The sequence below is a fragment of the Miscanthus floridulus genome, chromosome 19 (assembly GCF_019320115.1).
Source record: "Miscanthus floridulus cultivar M001 chromosome 19, ASM1932011v1, whole genome shotgun sequence".
Classification (NCBI taxonomy): Eukaryota; Viridiplantae; Streptophyta; class Magnoliopsida; order Poales; family Poaceae; genus Miscanthus; species Miscanthus floridulus.
This window is the reverse complement of record NC_089598.1, coordinates 105,667,727-105,692,914: the sequence shown is the minus strand read 5'-3', so window position 1 is coordinate 105,692,914 and position 25,188 is coordinate 105,667,727. Positions and strand designations below refer to the sequence as shown.

Here is a 25,188-nt window from a genome sequence, read left to right as displayed (position 1 = left end):
GAGTGACAGGGTTTGAGGAGCTCCAATCAGAAATGTCCGACCGAGATCCACGTACATCGTTTGTGACGGAGTCGGCATGGCCCATATGGGGTGTCCCTTTGCTCTTTACCTGTCTCTCGGCATTTGCCTAAGCCATCAAATTGACTCAGGAAGCCCGATGGTCTCTCCTAGGTAGAGATCCCGTAGTTGGGCCTTTCCAAGTCTTGCCTAGGAAGGCGGAGAGCCGCCTGCGCGTAGTGGCGTCTTGTTTCTTGTGCCCAGTGTAGGGTAGCAATGGGCCATACCCAGGCCGCGTCCTATCTGACCAAATGTTGTTTCATCGGGCAGGGTGCATTACATTGGTCAGGGCATGTCCTGTTGTTTCCCATCCACATTGAATGGGGGAAGGGAGAGGGTTTCTCGCCCCAATCCTTTCACCTTTCCTCAACTGCTCCGCTTCTTCTTCAAATAGAGGAAGGGAGAGGGAAGGGAGAACTCATAGACTCATTCATGATTTTAGAGCGCAATGTCAAGCTGGAGGTCATCTAGCGTAGATGAGGTGGTGCTGGCTGCCTTCACCGAGAAGGGACTGCTTCCACCAAAGGAGGTGGCGCACTAGAGGGTACTACACGTCGCCGGATTCATCACCATCTAGCGTTTGTGGGGCTTTCGTCGGGATGGAGCCGCACATGGGCTCCTTCTAGTGAGTCTTCTCCGAGCAAGCCTTGTCGAAGAGGAAGACGCTCAGGGCTACACCGATGGGAGGTTTGCCCTTGCAGTTGCTCAGGTTAGCCAGTTCATAAAGTTTGATGAGACATCCTCCAGCCACGGTGGCCATACTTTGGCGGGTAGCGTTCCTGTCCAGGAGCTGCCTCGACTGCATGAGAAGGTCAGGAGCTCCATGCTCTTCTACTGAGCATCTATGGGTATGACACCCTTAAGGTACCCGTTGCGCTCACTGAAGTCGTGGGAGCGAACCAGGAGGGGCCCTTGCGGTGGTGGTTATGTCCGGCGGCTGGCCTAACCTTTGGCATTAGCCGATACCGCCGAGCGGCCACAGTAGCATTTGGAGTAGTAGTTAGCAAATGTAATCGTTAAGTTTGTGGGGAAGACCCCGTGTGAATAGTTTTTGTATCAATGAATGCATCAGTTCTGCTTTGTGATGGAATCACTATCTGTTCCTTGTTTTTTATCCTAGCATAGCTTTGTTTTTATCCTTTCTTTTTTGCACCTGCCCGTTCATTCCGTAGGCCACAACTTTAAGAACCTGGGCGTGGCCCGCGAGGCTCAGTTGTTTGTAACCGTACATCATGGTGGGGTGCGCTCGGTCAGGAGTAAAAACAAAGTCACGTAGGGTAATCAAAGGAATGGAATGCCCTTTGGTTTGGGAAAAAAGTTTTTACCATGTGACAGCAAAACAGAAATAGAGAGGTAGTATTTAGTATTGGTAGTGTTTAGTATTGTACCCTCATGGAGCCCCCAAGCAATCCAGACTGAAAGTGTTCAGGCTAGGATGCTTTTACAGGATCAAGTGTTGAATAAAAGCGGTAAGACCAAATTTAGGGGACAAACAACGTAGCTGTTTAATGTTCCAAGTGTTGGTGAGAATGTTGTCGTTGTCGCCCTTCAGTCGGTAGGTGCCCGGTCGGATCACCTCGGTCACCGTATAGGGACCCTCCCATGGTGGAGTGAGTTTGTGTTTCTCCTTCATTGATTAGGTCCTCCGGAGTATGATATCACTGACTTTGAGGATCCTCCCCCTGATCTTCCTTTCATGGTACCTATAGAGAGTTTGCTGGTAGCGAGCGGAGTGGGTGACAGTCATCTCACGAGCCTCCTCGAGCAGGTCAACTGCGTCTTGCTAAGCCTCCGTGGCTCAGTCGTGGTTGAAAGCCTTCACTCTTGGGGCGCCATGGTCGAGGTCGGAGGGCAGCACTGCTTTAGCTCTATAGGCCAGGAAGAAGGGTGTGAACCCTATGGATTAGTTTGGAGGTTGTTCTTAGGCTCTAGAGGGTTGCTAGGACCTCTGCAACCCATCGCCCAGCGTACTTATTGAGTCGATCAAAGATGCGTGGCTTAAGTCCTTGGAGGACCATGCCATTGGCACGCTCAACCTGACCATTAGTACATGGATATCCGATCGAGGCCTAGTCGATCCTGATGCGGTATCCATCACTGAAGTCTAGGAACTCCTTCTCGGTGAAGTTAGTCCCATGGTCAGTGATGATACAGTTAGGAACGCTGAATCGGTAGATGATGTCGAGGAAGAATTTGACCGCCTCTTCTGAGCGGATGTTGGTGTTGGGCTTGGCCTCTATCCACTTGGTGAACTTATCGACCGCTACGAGTAGGTGAGTGAAGCCGCTTGGGCCCTTTTTGAGGGGTCCTACCATGTTGAGGCCCCAAACCATGAATGGCCAGGTGATGGGGATGATTTGAAGCTCCTGTGCTGGCAAATGAGTTTGCCGAGCGTAGAATTGGCATCCCTCACACCTATGAATGACCTCCTTTGCATCTCATAGTGTGGTGGGCCAGTAAAAACCTTGGCAAAAGGCTTTTTCGACCAGTGACCTCAGGGCCACGTGATGTCCGTACATCCCGGCATGGACCTCGAGGAGGAGCTGCTTCCCCTGGTCGATAGGGATGCACTTCATGAGCACCCCTGATGGACTTTGTTTGTAGAGTTCATCATCGAGCGCAACGAAGGTCTTGGCTCATCGAGCGATCCATCAAGTTTCTGTCCTTTTGGGTAGGAGAACCTCCTCGATGAGGTACGCGAGTAGCGGGGCTCGCCAGTCGGTTTGATCGAGTGCCAACACGACGACATCGGTAGGCGACGTCATCATGTAGGCACTAGGGTCGGAGCCCCCGAGCGCCGGCTTGGTGTCGGGATTGGAGCCCTCGGGCACTGGCTTGGCATCGGGGTGTGTCTACATCAGACCTTCTAGGATGTGGGCGGATGACTCATGGGGATCGTTGATGAAGATCCCACTCAAAGACAGATCCCGCCTCACGGCCAATTTTACGAGAAAATCAGCGGCATCGTTGTCCTTTCGGGGGACATGATGCAGCTCGATCCCCTAGAATTTGTCCTCGAGCTTACACACCTCCTGGCAGTATGCTGCCATAAGGGGGGGGAGTTTGCAGGAGGACTCCTTCATGACTTGGTCAATGACTAACTCTGAGTCACCATGAACGTAGAGACGTGTAGCACTGAGCTCCATGGCGATGCGCAGCCCATTGACAAGGGCCTCATATTCCGCGATGTTGTTTGAGGCCAAGAAATGGAAGTGGATGGTGTAGTGGAGCCTACTCCTATCCGGGGAGATCAGAACCGCTCTAGCCCCTGAGCTGGGTGCCATAACGGACCCGTCGTAGTACATTGTCTAGTGCTCATGGGTGATGTCCGGGGTCGGTAGCTGGACCTCTGTCCATTCGATGATAAAATCCGTGAGAGCCTGAGATTTAATAGCGGTACGGGGGATATACCTGATGTCATGGCCCATGAGTTCGAGTGCCCACTTGGAGATCCATCCCGCGGCGTCGCAGTTGCGGACGATGTCCCTGAGCAGGTATGAAGTGACAACCGTAACTTCATGGTCGGTGAAGTAGTGTAGGAGCTTCCAGGTCGCCATCAGCACAGCGTATAGGAGTTTCTGCACCTAGGGGTACTAGACATTAGGGTTGGTGAGTACCTCTCCGATGAAGTATATGGACTGCTAGACCTTAAGGTGGTGTCCTGGCTCCTCCCTTTCGACAACTAGGGCGGCGCTCACCACATGGTTGCTTGCCACGACATAGAGGAGGAGGGGTTCTCCCCGTTCGGGAGCGATGAGGATTGGGGCCGATGTCAGTGATGCTTTGAGGCTCTCTAGAGCCTGCTGAGCTTCCTCAGTCCAAACGAAGGCATCCATCTTTTTGAGGCGCTTGTAGAGTGGCATCCCCATTCGCCGAGCTAAGAGATGAATCGGCTTTGGGTAGCCAGACAGCCGGTGAGCCTTTGTACACCGTTGACGTTGTGTATAGGGCCCATGTTGGAGATGGCTGTGATCTTTTTGGGGTTGGCCTCAATGTCGTGCTCGGACACAATGAATCCAAGTAGCTTGCCCTTCGGAACCCCAAAAACACATTTCTCGAGATTCAATCTGATGTTGAATCTTCAGAGGTTCATGAACGTTGTGGCCAAGTTTGCGATTAGGTAGCAAGCTTGAGCTGTTTTGACCACTATGTCATCAACATAGATGGTGATTGTTGGTTTTGGCCACTCGGCTTGATCAGGCTGATCGAGCGGGTCAATTTGGTCAGTGAAGCATTGTTGCATGCACCTTTGGTAGGTGGCACTAGCATTCTTCAGACCAAAAGGCATGGTTACGTAATAGTATGGACCATACAGGGTGATGAATGAGGTTGTGAGTTGATCAGACTCTTTCATCGTAATCTGGTGATAGCCTGAGTAGGCATCCAAAAAGGAGAGGATCTTGCATCCCAAGGTGGAGTCGACTATCTGGTCTATGTGTGGCAAAGGAAAGTGATCCTTTGGACATGCTTTGCTGAGGCTAGTGTAATCAACGCACATTCTCCATTTCCCGGTCTTCTTTTTAACAAGAATAGGATTAGCAAGCCAGTCGGAGTGGAATACCTATCTGATGAATCTGGCTACTAGGAGTTTGGTGATCTCTTCGCCTATGGCCCGGTGCCTCTCGTCGTCGAAGCAACGTAGGCGCTGCTTGGTGGGCTTTGAGCCTAGGATGAGGTGCAGCGTGTGCTCGGCGACCTCCTGTGGTATGCCCAGCATGTTAGAATGCTTCCATACGAAGACATCGCAATTGGCGTGCAGGAAGTCCATGAGCTCGCATTCCTATTTGGCCAGGAGCCGGGTCCCGATCCACACCGTCTTGGTTGGGTCAGTGGGGTCGATCCCCATCGGCTTGGTTTCCTCGAGTGGGCGGAAGGCTATCAAGGAGGTTGGTTTGTTGCAGTCCGAGACTACTGGGGTTGATGACTCCTCGAGCTACGAGAGCTCGATTGAGTTGATGACCACGGTGGTGAGCTCGAAATGCTCATGGTCGCACGTGAAGGCATGCGAGAGGGCACTACCCACGGGGATGACACCGTTGGGTCCTAGCATCTTTAGCTTGAGGTAGGTGTAGTTGGGGATTGCCATGAACTTGGCGTAGCATGGCCGTCCCAAGATGGCATGGTAGGACCCTAGGAAGTCCACCACTTCGAAGGTGAGGACCTCTGAGCAGAAGTTGTCTCGATTGCCAAACATGACGGGTAGGTCGATCTGCCAGAGCGGGTACGCCTGCGCTCCCGAGATCACGTCGTGGAAGGGGGAGCCCGCTGGGTGGAGTTTCGACCAGGGGAGGCACATGGCATCGAGGGTGTCGACGTAGAGGATGTTGAGGCCGCTGCCTCCGTCCATCAACACCTTGGTGAGGCGCTTTTTGTGGATGATAGAGTCGATGATGAGTAGGTAGCATCCTAGTCTGGCGATATGGGAGGGATGGTCCCTTTAATCGAAGGTGATCAGAGATTCTAACCAACTAAGGAAGGAGGGGATGGCCGCCTCAGCGGCACATGCCTCTCTGTAGCATACCATGTGCTGGCGCTTGGAGCAGATGGCGTCAGATCCCTCGAAGATCATGATGCATTCCTCGGGGTCAGGGAAGCTGTCCCCATCCTTGCCCGCCGTGCCTCCTTTCTTGACTGCCGTCTATTTCTTTTGGCCCGCCGGCCTGTCGTAGGAAACATTTGAGGAGCTCGCAGTCCTTGTAGAGGTGTTTGATGGGGTAGGTGTGGTTGGTGCATGGGCTACCCATGAACTTGTTGAAGTGGTTAGGCAGGCCCTACTAGGGCTACTTGCCCACACGATCAGTTACGACGACCAACGTGGTGTCGGTCAGTTGGTGTCGATCCTTTTTATTCTTCTTTCCCCTCTGCATGGAGGGGCCCTCCTCTTGGTTCTCGCGCTTGGCCTTGCCTTTGTCTTGGCCTCCATTGAAGACCTCTTTGACTGCCTCCTCGCAGGAGGCGTGGTTAGTGGCGATGTCGAATAGGTCGCGGGTGGTATGGGGCTTTTGTCGGCCAAGCTTGTGGATCAGGGACTCGCAGGTTGTCCTAGAGAGGAATACGCTAATGACATCCGTGTCGACCACATCAGGGAGAGAGTTGCATCGTTCGGAGAACCTACAGATGTAATCCTATAGGGACTCACTAGGCTCCTGCTGATAGCTCTTGAGGTCTCAGGAGTTACCAAGGCGGACATACGTCCCCTGGAAATTTCCGACAAAGACCCTCTTGAGGTCCGCCCAGTCGTGGATGCTATTGTGCGGGATGAATTCAAGCCATGCCCGAATAGGTCCCCCCACACAAATAGGGAGATATTGAATGATAAAATGGTCATCATCCACTGCTCTGGCTTGACAGGCGAGCTAGAAATTTTCAAGCGAAATATCAGGGTTCGTCTCCTCAGTGTACTTGGCGATGTTGGTGGGCGGTCGGATGCGCTGTGGGAACGACGCTCTCTGGATACGCTGACCAAAGGCCCATGGTCCCAGGCCATCTAGGATGGGTCTCCGATCGTCTTGTCGATGACCATGCCTAGGGTGCGTTTCATCGCTCCCCTCGATGGTCCGACCAGGACCCATGTCACCTACCCTCGCCACCGCCTGATGGACGTCATCATCATGCTAGGCCTGATGTCAGTTGCTGATGACATTGTGGGTGACTTGGTGCAGACTGAGCCATTTGCGTACCGGCAGTCGGTGTGGAGTAGGCGCTAGATAGGACTACGACGTAGCCACAGCCACGTGTGCCGCGCTTGGTGGCTGTAGCAGTGAACGGATGGAGCGATCCATCTGGTGCGTCCCCACTCCCCTGGTGGGGAGAAAGGCCATGAGTCAAAGTCGCGATGTAGAGCTTTCCGCCTATTGAACGGCGGCGGCTTCCACTAGCGCCCAGAGGTTTCGATGGACCGTCTGCTCCTAGGGGTCGACGGGCTCAGGAATGCCATGCAAAAGCATTGCCGTAGCGGCGATGTTTTGGCTAGCCTGAGCGAACTATAGGGGTCCTTCCCCTTGCCCATGATGTCACGCTGGACCTAGCGGGCGTGACCTCGGGCGCCGCTCATCGGGTTACGCGCATGGGGCGCAACATGCTGAACCGATTGCACCGACGCAGGTGGTAGCTGGTTTTGCCACCATTGTCGTAGCTCCTCGACGTGCTCTTGTGCGAGCGTGAGGGCCCTCGTATGAGGGTCCAGAGGGGTGTGAGTCCGCAAGGACTCTGCTACCACCAGTGGCTGTCCCGGAGCATTCGCCATAGCGCACTCCCAGGATGGATGGTGGCTAGGTGCCATGTCACCGACACTAGAGCCAACGCTCTCAACCTTGTCATCGAGGAGTTCATGGAAAGTGGTGGGAGCATATCTCGCCATTCCTATGAATTAGGATGTGAGAGGGGGCGGCGCTAGTGTCCTTCGGAGCCCCCGAGCGTATGCGTCCACGGGGGACATGAGGTCATAGGGAAACTAGTCGTGCGGTGGTTGCGGTACAGACAATGCAGTCCCTCCAGATAATCGACGGGAGATAGTAAATATCGAGTAAATAACAGTATGTATATTACTCACAGCGGGCTTTGAGCAGAGCGTTTGCTTAGATTGAAGTGCAGACGCCTCGTCGTTGAAGTCGTCATGTGTCCCGGAGCCGATGGAGGGTGCCCCTCCGACGGGCGCCGGAACAAGTGCCTCCTCAAGGAGGTGTAGTATGCCGAGCCGGTCGGCGACGAAGTCCAGGCTTCCGAAGAGAAAGGCCTATGATGGCTCAAAGATGGGCGGAACCCACATCCCAACAAGTGGGAGCGTGGAAAACTCCAGCGAGCTGAAGCGAGTCGTATCGCTTGAGCCCGCCATGGTGAAGGTGACGGAAAAGTGGGACATCCGATGACCAAAAAGTGTGAACGTACAATGTCTTCCCTACGGACGGCGCTAACTGTCGGTGCAGAAAGTGACCAACATATAAATATTTGTTGTTTTGTTGTACATTGTGATCGGATGGGGCCTAGCACTCAATGACATATGATTTATATTGATTCAGGCAACGTGCCCTACATCAAGTTTGAGTCGGTCAGTGACTTTATTCCTAAGCCCAGGTGCCCAAAGTTTGTTGTGGGGCTACAAATGGAAGGGAGAAAGATGGAGGGTACAAGAGGTCCGGTCAAACTCTGGTCTGAAGGATCGAGATTGACGGGAGCTCCGCTATGTGCTAAGTGTTCGAGCGTGTGCTCTGTGTAGCTTTAGAGTGTCTAAAGCTACAACGGATGAATCGATGTAAGTGAACTGAGGGATCTATCTGTTGGGAAAGAGCGCATCCTGTTTTTATAGATGAAGGGGATGGCCTTACAAGAGAGAGAGAGAGAGAGAGAGAGAGAGAGAGAGAGAGAGTGTACGTATGCTAAGTCTTATTGTCCACGCCGTCGGGTATAAGATCATTGTAAGCGCCCATAACACTGTTAATGTCAGATGGACGTGGGAGGTTGCGTCGTCTTCTTCTGGTATGGCAGAAGTCGGTGCCTGTCATACTGTTGATGCCCAGAGGTGTGCAAGGGGTTTTACCATGCCCGTCCGGTATGGGAGTTTTGCGGGCGCCCACAACACTGTAGGGCAAATGTCGGCGCCCACAACACAGCTTGGGTTCTGACATGCCTAGAAGGTTGCAAGGCACTCTTCTGACATGTCCTGTCGGTACTGTCCTGTAGGTGTACGGGGTACGATCCTCGGTTTTGCGGTTGACTTGAGTGCCCTGCCTTACTTGCTCCGTGCATTTCCTGGTCCTCACCGAGCGGGCGTCCCCGATCGGTTGGCCCCAGTTGGCTCCAACTGCGCCAGTCGGAGAAGAGCTGTAAGTAGGGGTTCGGTGCGTCCCCGGTCAGAGATGTAGTTTGGAGTTCAGAAGCGGGCGCTGTTCCTCTTTGGCTAGGCCTTCCGGTTGAAGAGGCGATCCGGAGTCGGAAGCGAGCGCTGTTCCTCCTTAGCGATGCCTTCAGGTCGGAGATTGGATCGCCCTTCTGATCTGTCGTTTTTTGTGTTTGGGCTGGCCTAGGAGTTTGCGCGTCGTTTACAACGTCGTCTGCTGGGCCAAGCTTTTTGCTGGGAAGCCGGTCCATGAGGGACCCCAGGTTTATGAACCCGACACTGCTAGTAATGCTTTTCGTAAACAAAAAGGAAACCCAGCAAACCATAATGCTTATCATATCCTTTAGAGTCGGGAAATTATTCTCACTAGTCGGGTAAGTCTTACGAGTACATTGTGTACTCAGGGTTTATTTTTCCCAGTTGCAGGAGCAGCTTGAGGAATGGTTGTTGTGTGGAGGATTCTTCTGGTGGGCACAGACGGATCCTTGTATCTTATCATTAGCTGTTTATTTCAATTCCGTTGTTTAAATTCCGCACTCTGAGCTTGGTATTGTAATAATGTATTTTCGAGAACTCTTGTTGTATGAAATGGACTAAGTATTGTAAACTCGTTTTCATTATTGGATCATGGATGAAAAATATGAATTGTTCGAGTTCTCCCTTGGGGTGTGCTCGATGAAACCGTCCGGTGTAGACAATTTTTGGGGTGCTTAGTGTTATATTAATATTAGATCGAGCTTCAAACTTCTCGCACTATCTCATCTTTTAATATGATCCGGTCGATGCAGTATACAATTTATCCAAGATGCAACTCAATAAAAACTCAGTAACCTGGAAAATTAAAAGAAAACCCCATCTGAATAATCTAATTAGTTCGGCTATTCACAATTTAGCACATCAACGAAGGCTACAAGATTAAACTTAATTTACCTGTACATGCTATGAAAATATGCATTTATTAGAAGGATTTATATGTTATATGAAAGTATTTTTCATAATGAATCTATTAACATTAATCTTACTGGGCAGGATTATATTTACTTTAAGAAAGTAAGAGTTGAAATGGCTTTGACTGGCAGGAACTCCAAAATAAGAACACTTGTATTTACTACAGGGCGAAGTACGTACATAACACAATAATAAGGATGCACGTATATGTAGCTTCTTTTCATCTAGGACCAGCACGTATGCATGTCTAGCTACCTAGACAACGAACAGACAAGTAATCCGCACATGCATGCATGACACCAAAAGAAGAAGAAGAAGAAGAAGACGAACGTACTGTGCATACGTTACATCGATCATCAATCAAGCTAGCTAGGAGATATATAATTCCATAATGAACTATGTGTGTGTAACGTCCTTTTCACAAATCCGAGCAAGATCAGCTTGAGCGACGACTAACACAGTACAATACAATTGCCGGATTCATTATTGAGAGTTGTTAAGATAATCTTCTTATTAGAACATTGTCTAATTAATCTACAGCTTGATCATTTAGCAAATTAATACTGAACTTATGTGATATATATATAGTAGGGCCAGTTTGAGAATGTTCCGCCACACTTTTCCGCTCCACTTTATGTTTTCTAGCCAAACAAGTGTAGTTTCACCCCAGAAAAAAGATGGAGTTGTGAGAGCACCTAAAAGTGTGTTATAGAAACTCTAGTTTTGTGGAGCTACTTCATGGTGAAGTTTGTAGAACAGAGTTTGTGGAGCAGTCCCAAACATATATCAGAAATGCATAGTTTTGCAATAGCTAGAACACCATGCATGTAAGAATCTAGTTTGAGGGCGTCATATTATAGTTTTCTCAGTTATTTATACTCTTGTTCAATTTGGAACATCTCAAGTACTATTATTGGTTTTGCACATGCGTGTCGATCTCCTTCAAACATAGAAGAGAAAAACAAGTCTTGCAATCTCAATCTACCGCTAAGGATGTTTCGCATCCTAGAATTCATAGGGGACTAGTAGCCACATATATATACTACACAATAATAGTTCATTCTTGTTGACCCTTCTTCCTTTTCCAGCAGGAGGACATAATACACTGCAATTTAATTTACTCTATATATATTATGCTTAACAGAAAATCAGCCAAATCTAGTAGTCTAAGTATCTATACTATATTACTGTATTTTAGGCTTTGAACCCTCCATTGTAGGCAGCACGCCAATGCTTCTTGCCGTGCACTACACCAAACTGGATTTACCTTGGCGGCCAAGATTTTACTTGACAGCTAAAATTGAGCCGCCAAGGAATATAACGTTTCCTTGGCAGTGGCAGAAAACCGCCAAGAGAATATAATTCCTTGGCTGTTATTATAAACCGCCAAGGAAAACGTGGGTTTCCTTAGGCTGTTTATGCAAGCCGCCAAGCAAAGGATGGATTAACTTGGCTGTTTTGATGAACCGCCAAGAAAAAGATGGGTTTTATTGGCTATTTCCACGAACCGCCAAGAAAATGATGGGTTTCCTTGGTTGTTTTTAGGAACCGCCAAGAAAAGCATGCATTTACTTGCTGTTGTCATCAGCTGCCAAGTAAACAAGGTATTTCCTTGGCCATTCTTTAATGAGCCGCCAAATTAATAATTCATTTTCTTGGCGGTTTCTATTGAGCCACCAAGTAAATTTAATATTTTCATATATGTATTTTAAGCCAACAAGTTAATTGCCCATTGTATTGGAGGGATATTTCTTATGATACATGCATTTGTATGTTAGTATGACAAGTTTGTCTTAAACTCTTAGGTGGCGATCTTGCTTAATAGCTACGAGGTCATTGCCTCATAAGTATATACACCCTGACTCAATGTAACATATACATCCACTACCCTCTGTTGTTGCTCGACGACCTCAAATTGTGTGCATGTCCTCCACTTCTCCACCCTCCGATTCCATGCCCATCGGCAAACATCTTTGCGCATACGGTCATCCACTTATGTGCAGTTGGCACCTCACCGTACGTGCAGTCGCCTAGTACTAGGAAGCTATTTGTGCCCTCATCGAGGGGCACACGACACTCATGAAGGGAACAATGGTGAGATTTGCGACATGACTGTCGTAATTGCTAATGATAGTGTATTGAATCCGGACATCGAAAGATGACTACATGATGGAGCAACCACATATAAAGGATGCACAATATCACCTGTTTGGACCACTAATGGGCTGAATTTGAATCATACAATTAAAGAAATAAACACACCAGTGAGAAGATAATGAATTATTCTCTAATACATAAACTCAATCTTGCTAGGCCACATGCCAACAAAAACATGCAAATATTGTTTTTATAGTTTAATTTGTTTGGGCGCGTGTTTTGTTGAGTTGTGATCCAAATTCAGTTATATACAAGATAAAGGCTAACTTCTGACGGAGTGAAGCGAGGCCCGTCGCCTGGAGGCTTGGGCCGAAGCGAAGCGGAGGCTGAAGTTAGCCCATCACGTTTCTCTACCGCACCCAGGGACGTCTGGGGGTGCGGGGGGCGGAGCCCCCCCCCCCCCCCCCCGCGGTACGGATCGTCACCTATTAGGGTTTCCATCTTTTTATATACCTCCTGCAAACCACCGTTTTGGGATAAGTCAAAAAATTATAAATCCTCGGCGTTTGATCTGCTGTTCTTCGTCGTTTATATTGCCTATCATTTGTAACATGTTTCTCATGTGTTGCATCCCTACCGATACAGACTGTTTAAACTATACATAAACAGACTGTGTATGACAACATGTATGAATGGAATTTGTTCTAGTTTAACTCTAAACACTTTGGCCCTGGTTCGGCTTACCCCATATTTGGCTTGTTCGACTTCTTTTTTCAACCGGAACAGTGTTTTTCTCTCACAACAATTCAGACAGAACAGTGCTTTTAACCAGTTTTAGCCAAGTTTCAGACCAGCGAAAGGGACCTTTGGTGGCGCGTACAAGCAGGTTGAGATCCTGATCGTCCAAGCTTCTTGTTCTACTCTCTTCCTTGTCAATGCCGAAACGCTGCCATGAGCAAATTTTCCATCGCCCAAAACTGCAACGCGCCCATGAGCGAGCATACCGCATCGCACTCTCGCCCAAGGTGCCAAAAATTCAGTCCCATGCACGTACCCATCTAGATAAGGTCCAACCCACACTCTCGGCACCCTCCACATCCCACACTCCCGTCGCCCTCCCCCTCCCACACTCATGTCGCCACCCCCTCCCATCCCTCCCAACGTCGCCCCCCTCCCCTCCCTGCCGCCGCCACCCACACTCCCGCCGTCGCCCCCTCCCCTCCCTCCTGGCACCGCCGCCCACACTTCTCCTTCCCTAGCTCCCGCATGGATAAGAAGAAACCCTAGCGGCGCCCTCCCCTGCCACACTCCTGTCGCCCACACTCCCGGTGCCGCCGCCCCCTCCCTTCCCTACTGGCGCCAACTCGACCAGACTCCTCCAAATCTGTTTGGTACGTACACTTTTTTTTCTTGAATCAGTTTGTTCATCTTGCTCCCTGCGAAGTGAGAAAAAATAAAGTCCACATGAGATAGATTCTTGATTGATTTCTGTTGATAGAGGCTGGATTAGTTTTTTATTCCAAAAATAGGTTTGAATCCTCGGGTAGCTGGGTAAGCAAAAGGGTGAACTAGAGATGTTTAAATCTGATTTGCTCGCTCACAATTTTTTCAAGGGTCCCCACGTGTGAGGAGCCAATCATCTGTTCGCTCTGTCGTGCATCAACACTAACTGGATTGAGGAGAGGAACAAGTAACACCACATTGTACACTAGGGACCTTGCTGATCAGATTCGAGGACAATTGAAGAAGGCACTGCTTCCCTCTCCCACGAACTGCAAACCTTTCTGTTTGAATAGCAGTAAGTATCAGTTGACTAATGCATTTTGATTGAATAGCAGTAGTGTTTTAGACATTGGCTAGAATGCACTTGTTTGTTAAGCTGCATACTCAATCCTTAATTTGGCAGAAAAGAATCTTACTACTATTTCAAAATTTTTAGTTGGTATGTGACAAATTATTTCTATTTGCCTATTTGTTCTGTGACTATTATTTGTGTCAGATTGTTGTGACATTGAAACATAATTTATTTTTAAAACAGAACAAGAATAATGGTAGACCGTGAATGGATGTATAGTGGTTGGTCTCGTGGGCAGCCTCCTTCTCATGAGTGGATTGAAAACACAAATAAGTTTCTAGACCACGCATTCTCTATGTTGAGTCTGATTGAAAATGACACCATTAAGTGTCCGTGTGCCTTTTGTCGAAACTATGCTAGGCATAAAAGGTTTGATGTAGAGATGCACTTGTGTAAACATGGGTTTAGGGATGACTACAAAATATGGACATCACATGGAGAGAGTCATGTTGAAGTTGGAAGTGATGAGAGTTCTGAGGAAGCTGATCGCATGGATGATATGTTAGTTGACCTAGGTGTTAACCATGGACCTACAAGTGACGATGAGCTCACAGCCTCAGCCCGGGCCTTTTATAGGATGGTTGCTAGTGCTGATCAACTGGTCCATGAAAACACAACACACTCATCTCTTTCTGTCGTGGCACGTTTGCTAGCTTTGAAATCACAGTACAATATGTCAATTGCACACTTTGAAGCAAACTTAGAGCTAATCAACGAACTGTTGCCTCCAGAATCTAAGGTTCCCAAGGACTTTTACCAGTCAAAGAAATTATTGGAGGGTCTAGGTATGTCATATGTAAAAATTTATGTCTGCTATAACAACTGCATGCTTTACTACAAGGACAATAAAAATAAAGACAAGTGTGATGTTTGTGGTACCTCACGCTATGAGGAAGGCCATAGTAGAGTCCCACATAAAGTCTTGCGATACCTTCCCATCACAGATATACTACAAAGATTGTATGCATATGAAAGGACAGCAAAGCTGATGCAGTCTCACAAGCAATCCAGATCTGGTAAGATCTTGCACCCATGTGATGGGGAAGCATGGAAACAGTTTGACAAAGACTTCCCAGATTTTGGTTGGGACCCTAGGAATGTGCGCCTTGCTGTGGCAACAGATGGTTTTACACCCTTCAGTATAAATGCAGCTCCCTATTCATGCTGGCCAATTTATGTTACTCCATTAAATCTTCCTCCTAGTACAATCATGAAATCAGAGTACATATTTCTTGCCCTTGTAGTGTCTGGACCTGAACATCCCGGAAAGAAACTAAGCATATTGATGCAACCTTTAGTCGATGAACTGTTGAGCTTGTGGGGTGGTGTTAAAACTCAGGATGCTTTAATCAAGAAGAACTTTAACATGCGTGTAGCCTATCTATGGTCGATCCATGATTTTCCTGCTAATGGCCGTGTTCCAATAGGCAATGGTGCTGTGGACAAGGCAATTGTTCTAATACATAGTAAATCAGTAGGTTTTAAGCCAATCAATCCTACTGATTATGATAGGATGCTCAAAGAAAATGAGCAGCTGAAAGAGACTAATGGGATACTCTTTGAAGAAAATAGTGTTAATCGTGCGTTGATCATGGTAATATTTTTTTCATTGCTTCTAGCAAATAACATGTTCTGATTTGGGTAATGCTCCTATGTATGCATCTGAATGTAATACTCATGTGCCTTTTTAATTACAAATAATGTATTCTGATTTTGGAAGAGAACCACCTGCAGAGCTGTTGCGGCGTCTAGAAAGTATTGATGCGCGTCGTCAACAGGTTACAAATTTTATTGAATGCTTGTACAATTAATGTTTTGTGTCTGGAGGACATTTCATCTAGAGAATTAATATTGTTTGCTGCCAGAATGCCAATTTGAGTTGCAGCAGTGAAAAGGTGGCTTCTTGCTGATTAGTAATGGCAACCTTAGATTTAAGTTCATAGTAAGGTAGCCAAGATTAGTTTGACTTGTCTAATTTCCCTCAGTTTTGCTTGGCAAATACCCTTTAGTTCATTTGGTCAGCTCCTTAAGCATCAAGTACTATATTCAAAGATCAAGTAAAACTATGCTCTGCTAGGTCCATCTTCATATTTCTTAACAGCTCATAGTACTGCTAGGTTGAGTTGACAAAAAGTAATCCTTCTGTTCTTCATATTATGGACTATGTAATCCTTCTGTTGCTGCCCCTTTGCTTTCTTGGCTGGGTAGTAACTATGTAGGTGCACATGGTTTGCACATCATCATGGAGATTTTACTGATTTTACAGACTGTTGCTTCCCCACATGGTTGCTCCCACTCAGTTTATGACAGGCACAACGGTGAGAACATTGATGAAAGAGATGATGATGGAAACAACTTCCATGAAGACGATGAAGATGGTGATGATTCCGACTTCGAAGGAAATGGTGATGGCGATCCGGACCAAGAAAGGGAGGCTAATGAGGAAGCCTTCGAAGGCGATCGTTGATGATAGTTGCATTGTCGACAGTGACCTGCAGGAAGCAAATTGATTTGGCATAGGACCAACTAATGCCAGCAACTCCTAGTACCTATCGTGTCATGCTGACTTCTTTTGGTCTATTTTAGTACAGCTAACATATGATGTGTGGCTGAGCTTTTGCAAAGTCTTTTGTGAATATGTGATGATGACATGAAGGCAAGATAAGATACTGCCATCTAGATTATATGTAGGCGGGATGCATGTGCTGCTGACATGTTTGCCCTATATAAAGTGGATAGTCAGTACTGGTACTGAGCAAGTGGATGTTGGACATATAATTTGTATTGTTGTTGCTATCAGAATTGTGGCTACCAAAATATTGAGTTTGTTTGTGTTAGCTTGGCAGAGTAAGCTGTCAAGGAAATTAGAATTATCTTGGCCAATGTATTCTGTTTTCCTTGGCTGATGAAGGCTGCCAAGGAAATGTATTAACTTGGTTGTTTTGGACGGCCAAGCAAATAGTTTAAATTGGCGGAAGCTGCTGCCAAAGAAAGAAATTTACTTGGCTGTTGTAAGGGGAAAGGTATTTTCTTGGCTATCCAAAGCCGTCAAGTAAAAAAAAAATCTTGGCTGTCGATGGTAGCCAAGCAAAGAATTTTTCTTTGCTGTCGAAGGCAGCCAAGGAAAAGAGTTTACTTGGCAGTCAAAGGCAGCCAACGAAAAGAGTTTACTTGGCAGTCGACGGCAGCCAAGCAAATAAATTTCCTTGGTGGATGTACCCTTTTCTTGGCGCATTGAAAGTTTTATCAGCGTACTATTTACCTTGGTAGCCAAGCAGCCAAGGAAACAATTCTTGGCAGTCAGCTGCCAAGGATATCGTTTTTCCTTGGCTCTCTAGGCTTGGCGGGCTTTGCTTGGCGGTCGGCCACCAAGAACAATTACCTTGGCGGTAAACCTATATTCCTTGACGGTTTTAGGCCGTCAAGGCAATTCCTGATTCTGGTAGTGGTGAATTATCTAGAGTAGTTAATGTTTCTAAAACTTCCGCTCAAAACTGCAAAAGATAGAAAAATAAAAATAGTGCACATAGAGAACTACTATATATGTTTCTCAATTTAATTTGTAGACATCATATACTGCAGAAAATTTTATACTGTAAGCCATATATACATGAAAGATTGTACTGCCATTATTAAAATGCACGGCAGACTTGAGTTGTTTATGGACACTTTTGCTCTAGAATTTTAAATTCCTACTTATTCTAACTTGGTGAAAAAATAGGCATATACGCATATAAACATTTGTTCCCCATTGAGTGTCTGAAGCATGATGTGAATTCTCATTAACCCAAAAACACTTCGAAATGGTGTATAAATGATAAAATTTGAAGCACTCCTACTTAGATTTGTGCATGCACGGGAGCGAGGCTAGTTACACACTACCACTATACCCAGTATCAGTTTATGTATCTCCAATTCTACCAACTATTCCCAACTAACTAATTGAAGAAACTTTTACTGGTCTAGTTAGATATATATGCTCTGAAGGTCATCTTATATATGTATTGTGCTTCTACGTAAGAACCATTCACTAGAATTTATGCCATGTATATGATGAGTGCAAATTAAATAGATCACTAGGTGAACTTACTACCGAGAAAATATATAGGAAGCTAGAACAAACATGAAACAAAACTATTATACTTGTAACACTACGGGAAACAGGGTCTTTGCCGAGTGCAACTTTCTTTGCCGAGGGCTAAAAATCGGGCACTCGGCAAAGAGCTATTTTGCCGAGTGCCGCACTCGGCAAAGATATACACTCGGCAAACAAGGCTTTGCCAAGTGTGAGGCACTCGGCAAAGCCAGACACTCGGCAAAGGCCCTTTTTGCCGAGTGTCAGGCACTCGTCAAACTTTGGCGCTCGGCAAAAAAACGGCGTCAGGTAACGGCCGCCGCCTGCCGTCCAGGTTTGCCGAGTGCCAGCGGGTAGGCACTCGGCAAACCACTTCTTTGCCGAGTGCCAGACCCTGACACTCGGCAAAGGACTAGGGCTGCCAGTTTGCCGAGTGCCAGATTGGGGCACTCGGCAAAGATTTTTTTCCTTTTTTTTAATCTAAACCCTAAACCGCACTCCATCGTATTTAAAAAAAAACAAAATTACCACTTTGCCGAGTGCCGGGCAGAGAGGCACTCGGCAAACATTTTAAAAAAATTGGCACGCTCTTTGCTGAGTGTCCCCACGAACACTCGGCAAAGGGAACACTTTGCCGAGTGCCTGCCATCTGGCACTCGGCAAAGAGCATATTTGCCGAGTGTCAAAAGATGACACTCGGCAAACCATATTTTTTTTGTATTTTGACCTCCAAACTTTTTTTGTAGTCCTCTTACAGTACTTGGTACTCCATGTCAAAATTTGGTACATTTCCTGAACTGTTTACTATATTTATTTAATTTATTTCATTTAATTGAATTTTTTCAAAAAATGCAAATTTGAACTGCACGTGCATCGAATAATGGAATTTAATGATTCAAAAAATAATATTCATGGTATTTAACACATGCAATGTCTTCTCCTTTGTGCAGCCTCAGTCGGAGGGTTCAAATAATCCAGCTCATGCGCCTCCGACTGATCCAGCTTTTCCTTCACTAGACACTCAGTTTCCACCTTTCTGATGAGTAGCATTAGTTGTATTTGCATTTGTTGTTCACTTGGTGATGGATTTCTGATATACTTGTCATGCACTAGTGGTATATTTGGATAACTGTGATATATGCGATAGATGTTTGGATTGATGTATGTGATATATGTGATGAATGTGATATATGCGATGGATGTGATAAATATGTGATGCATGTTTGGATGGATGTGAGATATATGTGATAATTTGTGTTTGTCGTGATGGAATGTAAAAAATGAAAAAAACACTGTTTTTGGTCAGTTTGCCGAGTGCAATATTCACTGCACTCGGCAAAGCTGGAAAATGTAGCAACCCGTTTTCTAGCTTTGTCGAGTGCCATGACCATAGCACTCGGCAAAGATTTAAAAAAATAAAAACTTTGCCGAGTGCCACCCGTCCGGCGCTCGGCAAAGAAATTTTTAAACAAAAAAAATAAAAAACTTTGCCGAGTGCCATCTCGGGCGGAGCTCGGCAAAGAAATTTTAAAAAAATTAAAAACTTTGCCGAGTGCCATCCCAGGCGGCGCTCGGCAAAGAAAGAATTTAAAAAAATATAAAAACAAAAAACTTTGCCGAGTGCCAGCCCGGGCGGCGCTCGATAAATAATTTAAAAAAATAAAAAATTTTGCCGAGTGCCGTCCATGTTGGCACTCGGCAAAGCCGCCGTCACCGTTTCTTGAGCCGTGACCGCTCGTTTTCTTTGCCGAGGGCTGACTCGGCACTCGACAAAAGCTTTGCCGAGTGCCCGACAAATGGCTCTCGGCAAAGGCTGCTTTGCCGGCCATTTTTTCCCGAGTGGCCCACTCGGCAAAGCCTTTGCCGAGTGTATTTGGGGCTTTGCCGAGTAACCTCGGCAAAGCGTCTGAATCCAGTAGTGTAACTAGGCAAAACTTTGGATATACAACACGCACATATGAAACCGGCCTTAATCCAAATGTAACCATTTTGATCAATATAATGTAGATAATGTGTGTCTATGACTGTGAGAGAGGCAATCAAATTAATGCACACACGGAGGAGCATGCATGCACGAACTTTTGATTACCAACAATCCTGCTGGTGTCCAAGAAACAACAACGACATCCGTACAGATGTAAAGGTTTCGAGGTTTTCTTGATAATAAGAGGAAATATATATATATATATATAATTGTGAGTGAGAAGATGAAAAAGGAAGAAGCAAAGCAGAGATGAGGCGCTACGACAGCTAGTAGCTAGATGTATAGTATAGCACAAGGACAGTACACACTGTACCACTCTACATGTAGCCGGACTGTAGGCCGGCCGAGCTATCAAATTTTACAGAGAGCGTGTGGTGAAGCTAGGACAAGAGATCACATACCAAAGTGTATGAAGTAGGTGCTCCTTTTGTTTGTTTTGTTCAAAGTTTTATGGGTGGGTAAATATAACTAGTTAACTGAGAAGTGTGTGTCAAGTGAAGAAGGGTAATATTCTGGCTGTGGACTCAGAGACTGATGCATGCTTATATATGTAGCCTTAATTGGATGAGCCCTACAGCTTTTTTAGAGTAAACCATGTACTGTGCATTGTTTCTTTAGACGACAAATCATGTACATTGTTGACATTCTTCCATCATTCCATGTGACTGGTATTGGTTGGTATAAGACCGTCTGCAACAAGAAACCCATACGGACATCTAAACCCAAAATGGGTAGCAAGAGACTCAAAATCAGTCTCCAACATAGTACCTATACGGGAGACCTATTTTAGGTTGCCTGAGATACACAACCCAAATATGAGCATCCTCTCTCTTAGAAACCTATTTGCAGAAAGAATTCTCTTTTAGGTCTTGTTGTTGGAGAAGATATCGAATAGGTATTAAACCTTTTGCCTGTAGCGTTATGGACGAATCGGTCTTGTATTTTGGATGTTGTTGTTGTTCGAGATAGTCTAAGCTCCTTTTTATTGTTAAAGAACTGCAACATTGATCTACGTCACTTCAGCAAAAGAATATTGAAAATAGTACCCCTAGGAAAAGAGGAACAGTGGTGTGACAAGTCCACTATGTACTCTAGAGAGAGAAAGAAATGGTGGAGGAGAGAGAGGCCAAGATGTTACAAGGCAGCTAGCTAGCATTGTCGAGATTAGCCAAAGGAACGTACTAATCCAAAAGCCACATCAATCCCTGCAAAAAAATGCATAGAAATACTGCTGTACTTTCCCGTGTTCTGGACTCTGGAGCAAGCAGCACAAGCTGATTGCTCATCCATCCCAAGGCAGAACAGCAAGTTGCTTCAAAATAACCAAACTGGAACAAACTAAAACAGCATGCATCGATAGAGCCCAAAACATGCAACAAATCATATAAAAAGCACCAATGCCCAGCTTTACACAAGCCAAATGGATCCAGAGAGGGAGAAGCTTCTCCCCCCATGCATGTAAACAAAAGGAGATTAGTGCAAGCAATCACACTGTGTGTGATCTACGTAGTACGAGCTACTTACTATATATACATACACTACTCATCATGGGAGGATTATATATATTAGCTTATATTAAACTAGCTAGACAACATACAGTAGCTAGCACTAACTAATCACGTGCATGTCAAATGGAGCTCCCGTCATTTGTGGAATGAGGAATATAATGAATTGAAGAAGAAGGAAGCTACACTTAAAATTCTTGTCTTTGCATTGCATTAAGGTGGCCAATTAATAATGAACTCGAAATAAGATTGCTCAACAAGTAGCAGTACACTAGCACTAGCTGCTAACAACATTATATATGCTACATTGATCATGCATTAGTGTTCATCGATCAACGACTCGAATGCGGGTAGTAGTAGTAGTAGTAGTAGTAGTAGTACGTAGTAACAATTCAAATCTCTTCTCTTCTTGTCTCGAATTTGTTTGCTGATCACGACGACGACGATGACGATGACTTAGCTCATGCTCATCATCATCTTTGATTTGTTGGAAGAAGTAAATGAAACCATCAAGGAATTAAGCTACTAGGATCGATAGGAATAATGGAAGCAGCAAAGCTAGCTCATTTAAGCTAGGTTCTAGGGTTATGAGGGAAGAACTGGGTGCCTGCGGCGAAGGCGCCGATCGGCGTCGGGTACGGGTCCATCAGCACCGCCGCCGACGTCGCCACCGTGGCCGCCGCCTCGCTGCTCCCCGCCGGCGACGACCCTTCCCTCGCTTGCCCCGCCGTCAGCAGCTGGTGGTACTCCGCCGAGGTCGGCGGCAGCTGCCCCACCGCCGCGTCGTCCGCTGGCCCGTGGTCACGCAGGATCCCCTTGAAAGTGTGCCCGCCGATGCTCACCGCCGTCTGGTACGCGAGCTCCGCGTCTGGCTCGTCCACCGGCCCGATCCGCACGCAGCGGAACACCGCCTCCACGTTCAGCTCCGGCGGGAACCTCCCGCCGCCGCCGTCGCCTGTAACCGCATCAAGAGCAAGATCACCATTTGGTTAGATACTTATATATATATATTGTATAATTAAACAACGCGCTATGCCATGTCATGCCGTCCGCTGCAACAGTGTGACGACAGTGTAGTCAGTGGTGGAGTGTGCCGTGCAAGCGAGGACTACCTGAGGAGGTTGTCGTGGTGACCATGGCGGAGTTGGCGGACGGCAAGCGGCCAAGGGAGCGGACGAGCTCGCGCGGGCGCTTGCTCGCGGCGGCGGCGGCGGCGGCGGCTGCTGCGGCGCTGGCGCTGTTGCTGTTTGCGGCGCCGCAGAAGATCGCGGCGAGCTGCTGCTGGCGCTCCCGACGCTTGGCGGCGGGGACCCAGGTGCTCTTGACGTGCGTGGGGCAGCTGAAGCCGCGGCTCCGGCAGCAGGTACGGCAGCGCATGTGCGTGCAGTCCTTCTTGGCGTTGTTGCCGCAGTCCTGGCAGCTGGTGCCGGCCCTGCCGCCCCCGGCGCCGCCCGCGCCGCCGATCCCTCCGGCGCCCCCGTCATGCGAGGAGAAGCCGAGCACGACGCCCGTGGCGACGGCGCCGGAGGAGAAGAACTGCGACGTGTGCGGCGCGGCGACGGCGGCCGCCGCCGCCTGCTGGTGCGGGTGCCAGAGCTGGAACCCTATCCCGCCGCCCCCGCCGCCGCCGCTGGCCGCCGTGTCGGCGGCCGCGGCGGCCGCCCCGCGCGCGTACAGGAACAGGCTGTCGGCGCCGATAGGGTGATCGCCGCCCCGGTCCCCTCCCCTCCCGCCTCCGCCGCCGCCGCCGCCGCCCCTCAGAGAGAACCCAGCCATGCGAGGCAGCAGCCACCACCACCCACCATCAAGACGAGCGAGAGGGAGAGTGTGTGCACCACCAGTCCACCACCACCACCAAAAAAGCTAGCCTTTGCAGCTCTTCCTTCGATCCCTCTTTCTCTCTGCCTCCTAGCAGCTAGCTCCTACAGCAAAAAAACCAAGTAGAGATCTTGGGAGTAAGAATAAAAAGCAGGTTCAGAAGAAGGAATAAAAAGCAGGCATGGGGTTGGGTTGTGTGAAGGCAAGTAGGTTAGATGCATGAGCTGCATATATAGATTGGCATAGCTCAGTAGAGGATGGATCGGTGGTAGATCTGCAGCGAGAAGCTCCTAGAGAGATTTGTGCAAGCAAGCTAAGCGTAGGAGATGAGGATGAGGATGAGTAGCCTTGCTGCTGAAGTGCTGATGAGTGGGATATATGCATGTGCGAGTGAGCGAGAGAGGAAGATAAACCTGCAGCTGCAGTGCTCCATCACCACTCTACACCCAACTCATCAGTGCTACTCACCTTGCCTTTGCTGAAAATAGGAAGCTCGCCTCTAATCCGCCTCCTCTTCTTGCCTAATTCCTTTCCTCTCTTGGCGTCTTGCAAATTGGGGTCTAAGCACGCAGCAAGTCCCTCTCTTTCTCCCTCGCCGGCCCTCTACAAGTAGTATCTGGAGGAGGAGGGAGGTTAGTTGCCGAATGAGTAGTGGTAGAGAACGCAAGCAAGCAAGCTGCTTTTTGGGGGTGATGAGGAGATGAGGTGGGAGGCTATATAAAGAGGCGGAGGAAGAGGAAGAGGAAGAAGAGAGAGTTCAGGGGAGGAATTCGAGGGCGCCTGCAAACGCCGCCATGGAGGCGGCCCGGACCTTAATTTCTATTTATTGCTCGCTCCGATCCCACAGCTCAGCTCACCTCACCTCACCTCTCTAGCTTATCTCCACTCCACCCAACCAGATGAAAGAGATGAGAGAAGAGGAGGAAAAGGGAAGAAATGGAGAGTGAATATGGCAGTGGTGGTAGTAGTAGAGTGTGTATTTTCTTTTTCACCCTTTTCTTTTTGCAGAGAGAGTTTGCCTTTGCCTTTGCCCTCCTCGGTTCCTTTTTACAATTTGTACCTTGGGCTTTGTGGAATTATTACTGAGCTGTCCCTGCCATCCATGGCTTGTCAATAACAGCGTGACTACATGGCGACAGAGGACAGGGAGGAATTTTTACTGACAGGAGAAACAAGGCCTTTGCAGTGTGTGGGTGGATGTGGTCGTCGTCTTTCATCTATCCGTCCCCCAGCAGGCCCCAACTCGCATGCACTGCAGCACTTGGCAGTTGGCCGGGTAGAATTGTTTATTTATTCCGGTTATCTGAGTGTATTATTGTATTATTTGATGTCCATGTCCAGGAGAGGAGATGACGGTGAAATATATACTACTGTTCTACTAGATATACTGGCATATGCATGCATGGTAACTGTTTTTTTTTCAGCTGGAAAGAAAGCATTGCAATTGTTATTACTAGTTAATTTTATCGATTAAATGAAGAGGAAAAATGCAACTGTTATTACTAGTTAATTTTATCGATTAAATGAAGAGGAAAAATCAAGTGTCATTTTATGGTTATCAGTAGCAGGGAATGTATGTCATATTGTTTTTATTTTTTATATAAATAAAATGTGAGTTGTAAATGATACTAGCTTCCCGAAGTACAAGGACACCGCTATATTTATAGGTAGCTCCACTTAGCTAGGTATGGTCAAAAGTAATGTGTACGCTATACAAGCAAGGAGCCTACCAGCTGCAACAATTCAATTCGAGCACATATATATGAGTATCCTCAACGCAAAAACAATTGGACAGGGCCTCCGAGTAAACAGCTTATATAGGAGTACATGTGCATGCGTTGATGTTGTACTCGCCTTCCGTTCGTGCTTGTTTAGGTTTACAGTCAAAAGTTCATTTATTTTAGAACGGAGAGAGTATTGGATGTTTTAGTGTGAAACATAAACATGGAAAGTAAAGGCAGCAAGAGAAGTACTTGGTATTTATACCTTTTTGTAACAAAAAAATACGATTAT

The 25,188-nt window shown here is 47.3% G+C and overlaps 2 protein-coding genes across 3 annotated transcripts; both read right to left on the bottom strand.

Moving 5' to 3' along the window:
* Positions 1–4,990: 4,990 nt before the first annotated feature.
* LOC136526546 (uncharacterized) lies at positions 4,991–5,404 on the bottom strand. Its single transcript, XM_066519178.1, has one exon. It carries the CDS (start codon positions 5,402–5,404, stop codon positions 4,991–4,993), a length of 414 nt encoding a protein of 137 aa, XP_066375275.1.
* A 16,179-nt stretch (positions 5,405–21,583) lies between these two features.
* On the bottom strand, positions 21,584–24,679 carry LOC136528315 (protein SHORT INTERNODES 1-like). Of its 2 annotated transcripts, XM_066521262.1 has the most exons (4): positions 23,987–24,679; positions 23,644–23,791; positions 22,470–23,279; positions 21,584–22,312 (listed from the first exon to the last, which is right to left on the bottom strand). In XM_066521262.1, the coding sequence occupies exons 3-4, from the start codon at positions 23,131–23,133 to the stop codon at positions 21,930–21,932; spliced, it is 1,047 nt and encodes a 348-aa protein (XP_066377359.1). In that variant the 5' UTR covers positions 23,134–23,279; positions 23,644–23,791; positions 23,987–24,679; the 3' UTR covers positions 21,584–21,929. The 2 variants fall into 2 exon arrangements, with proteins under 2 accessions (XP_066377359.1, XP_066377358.1); XM_066521261.1 differs by having other exon boundaries at positions 23,644–24,679.
* Positions 24,680–25,188: the final 509 nt, after the last annotated feature.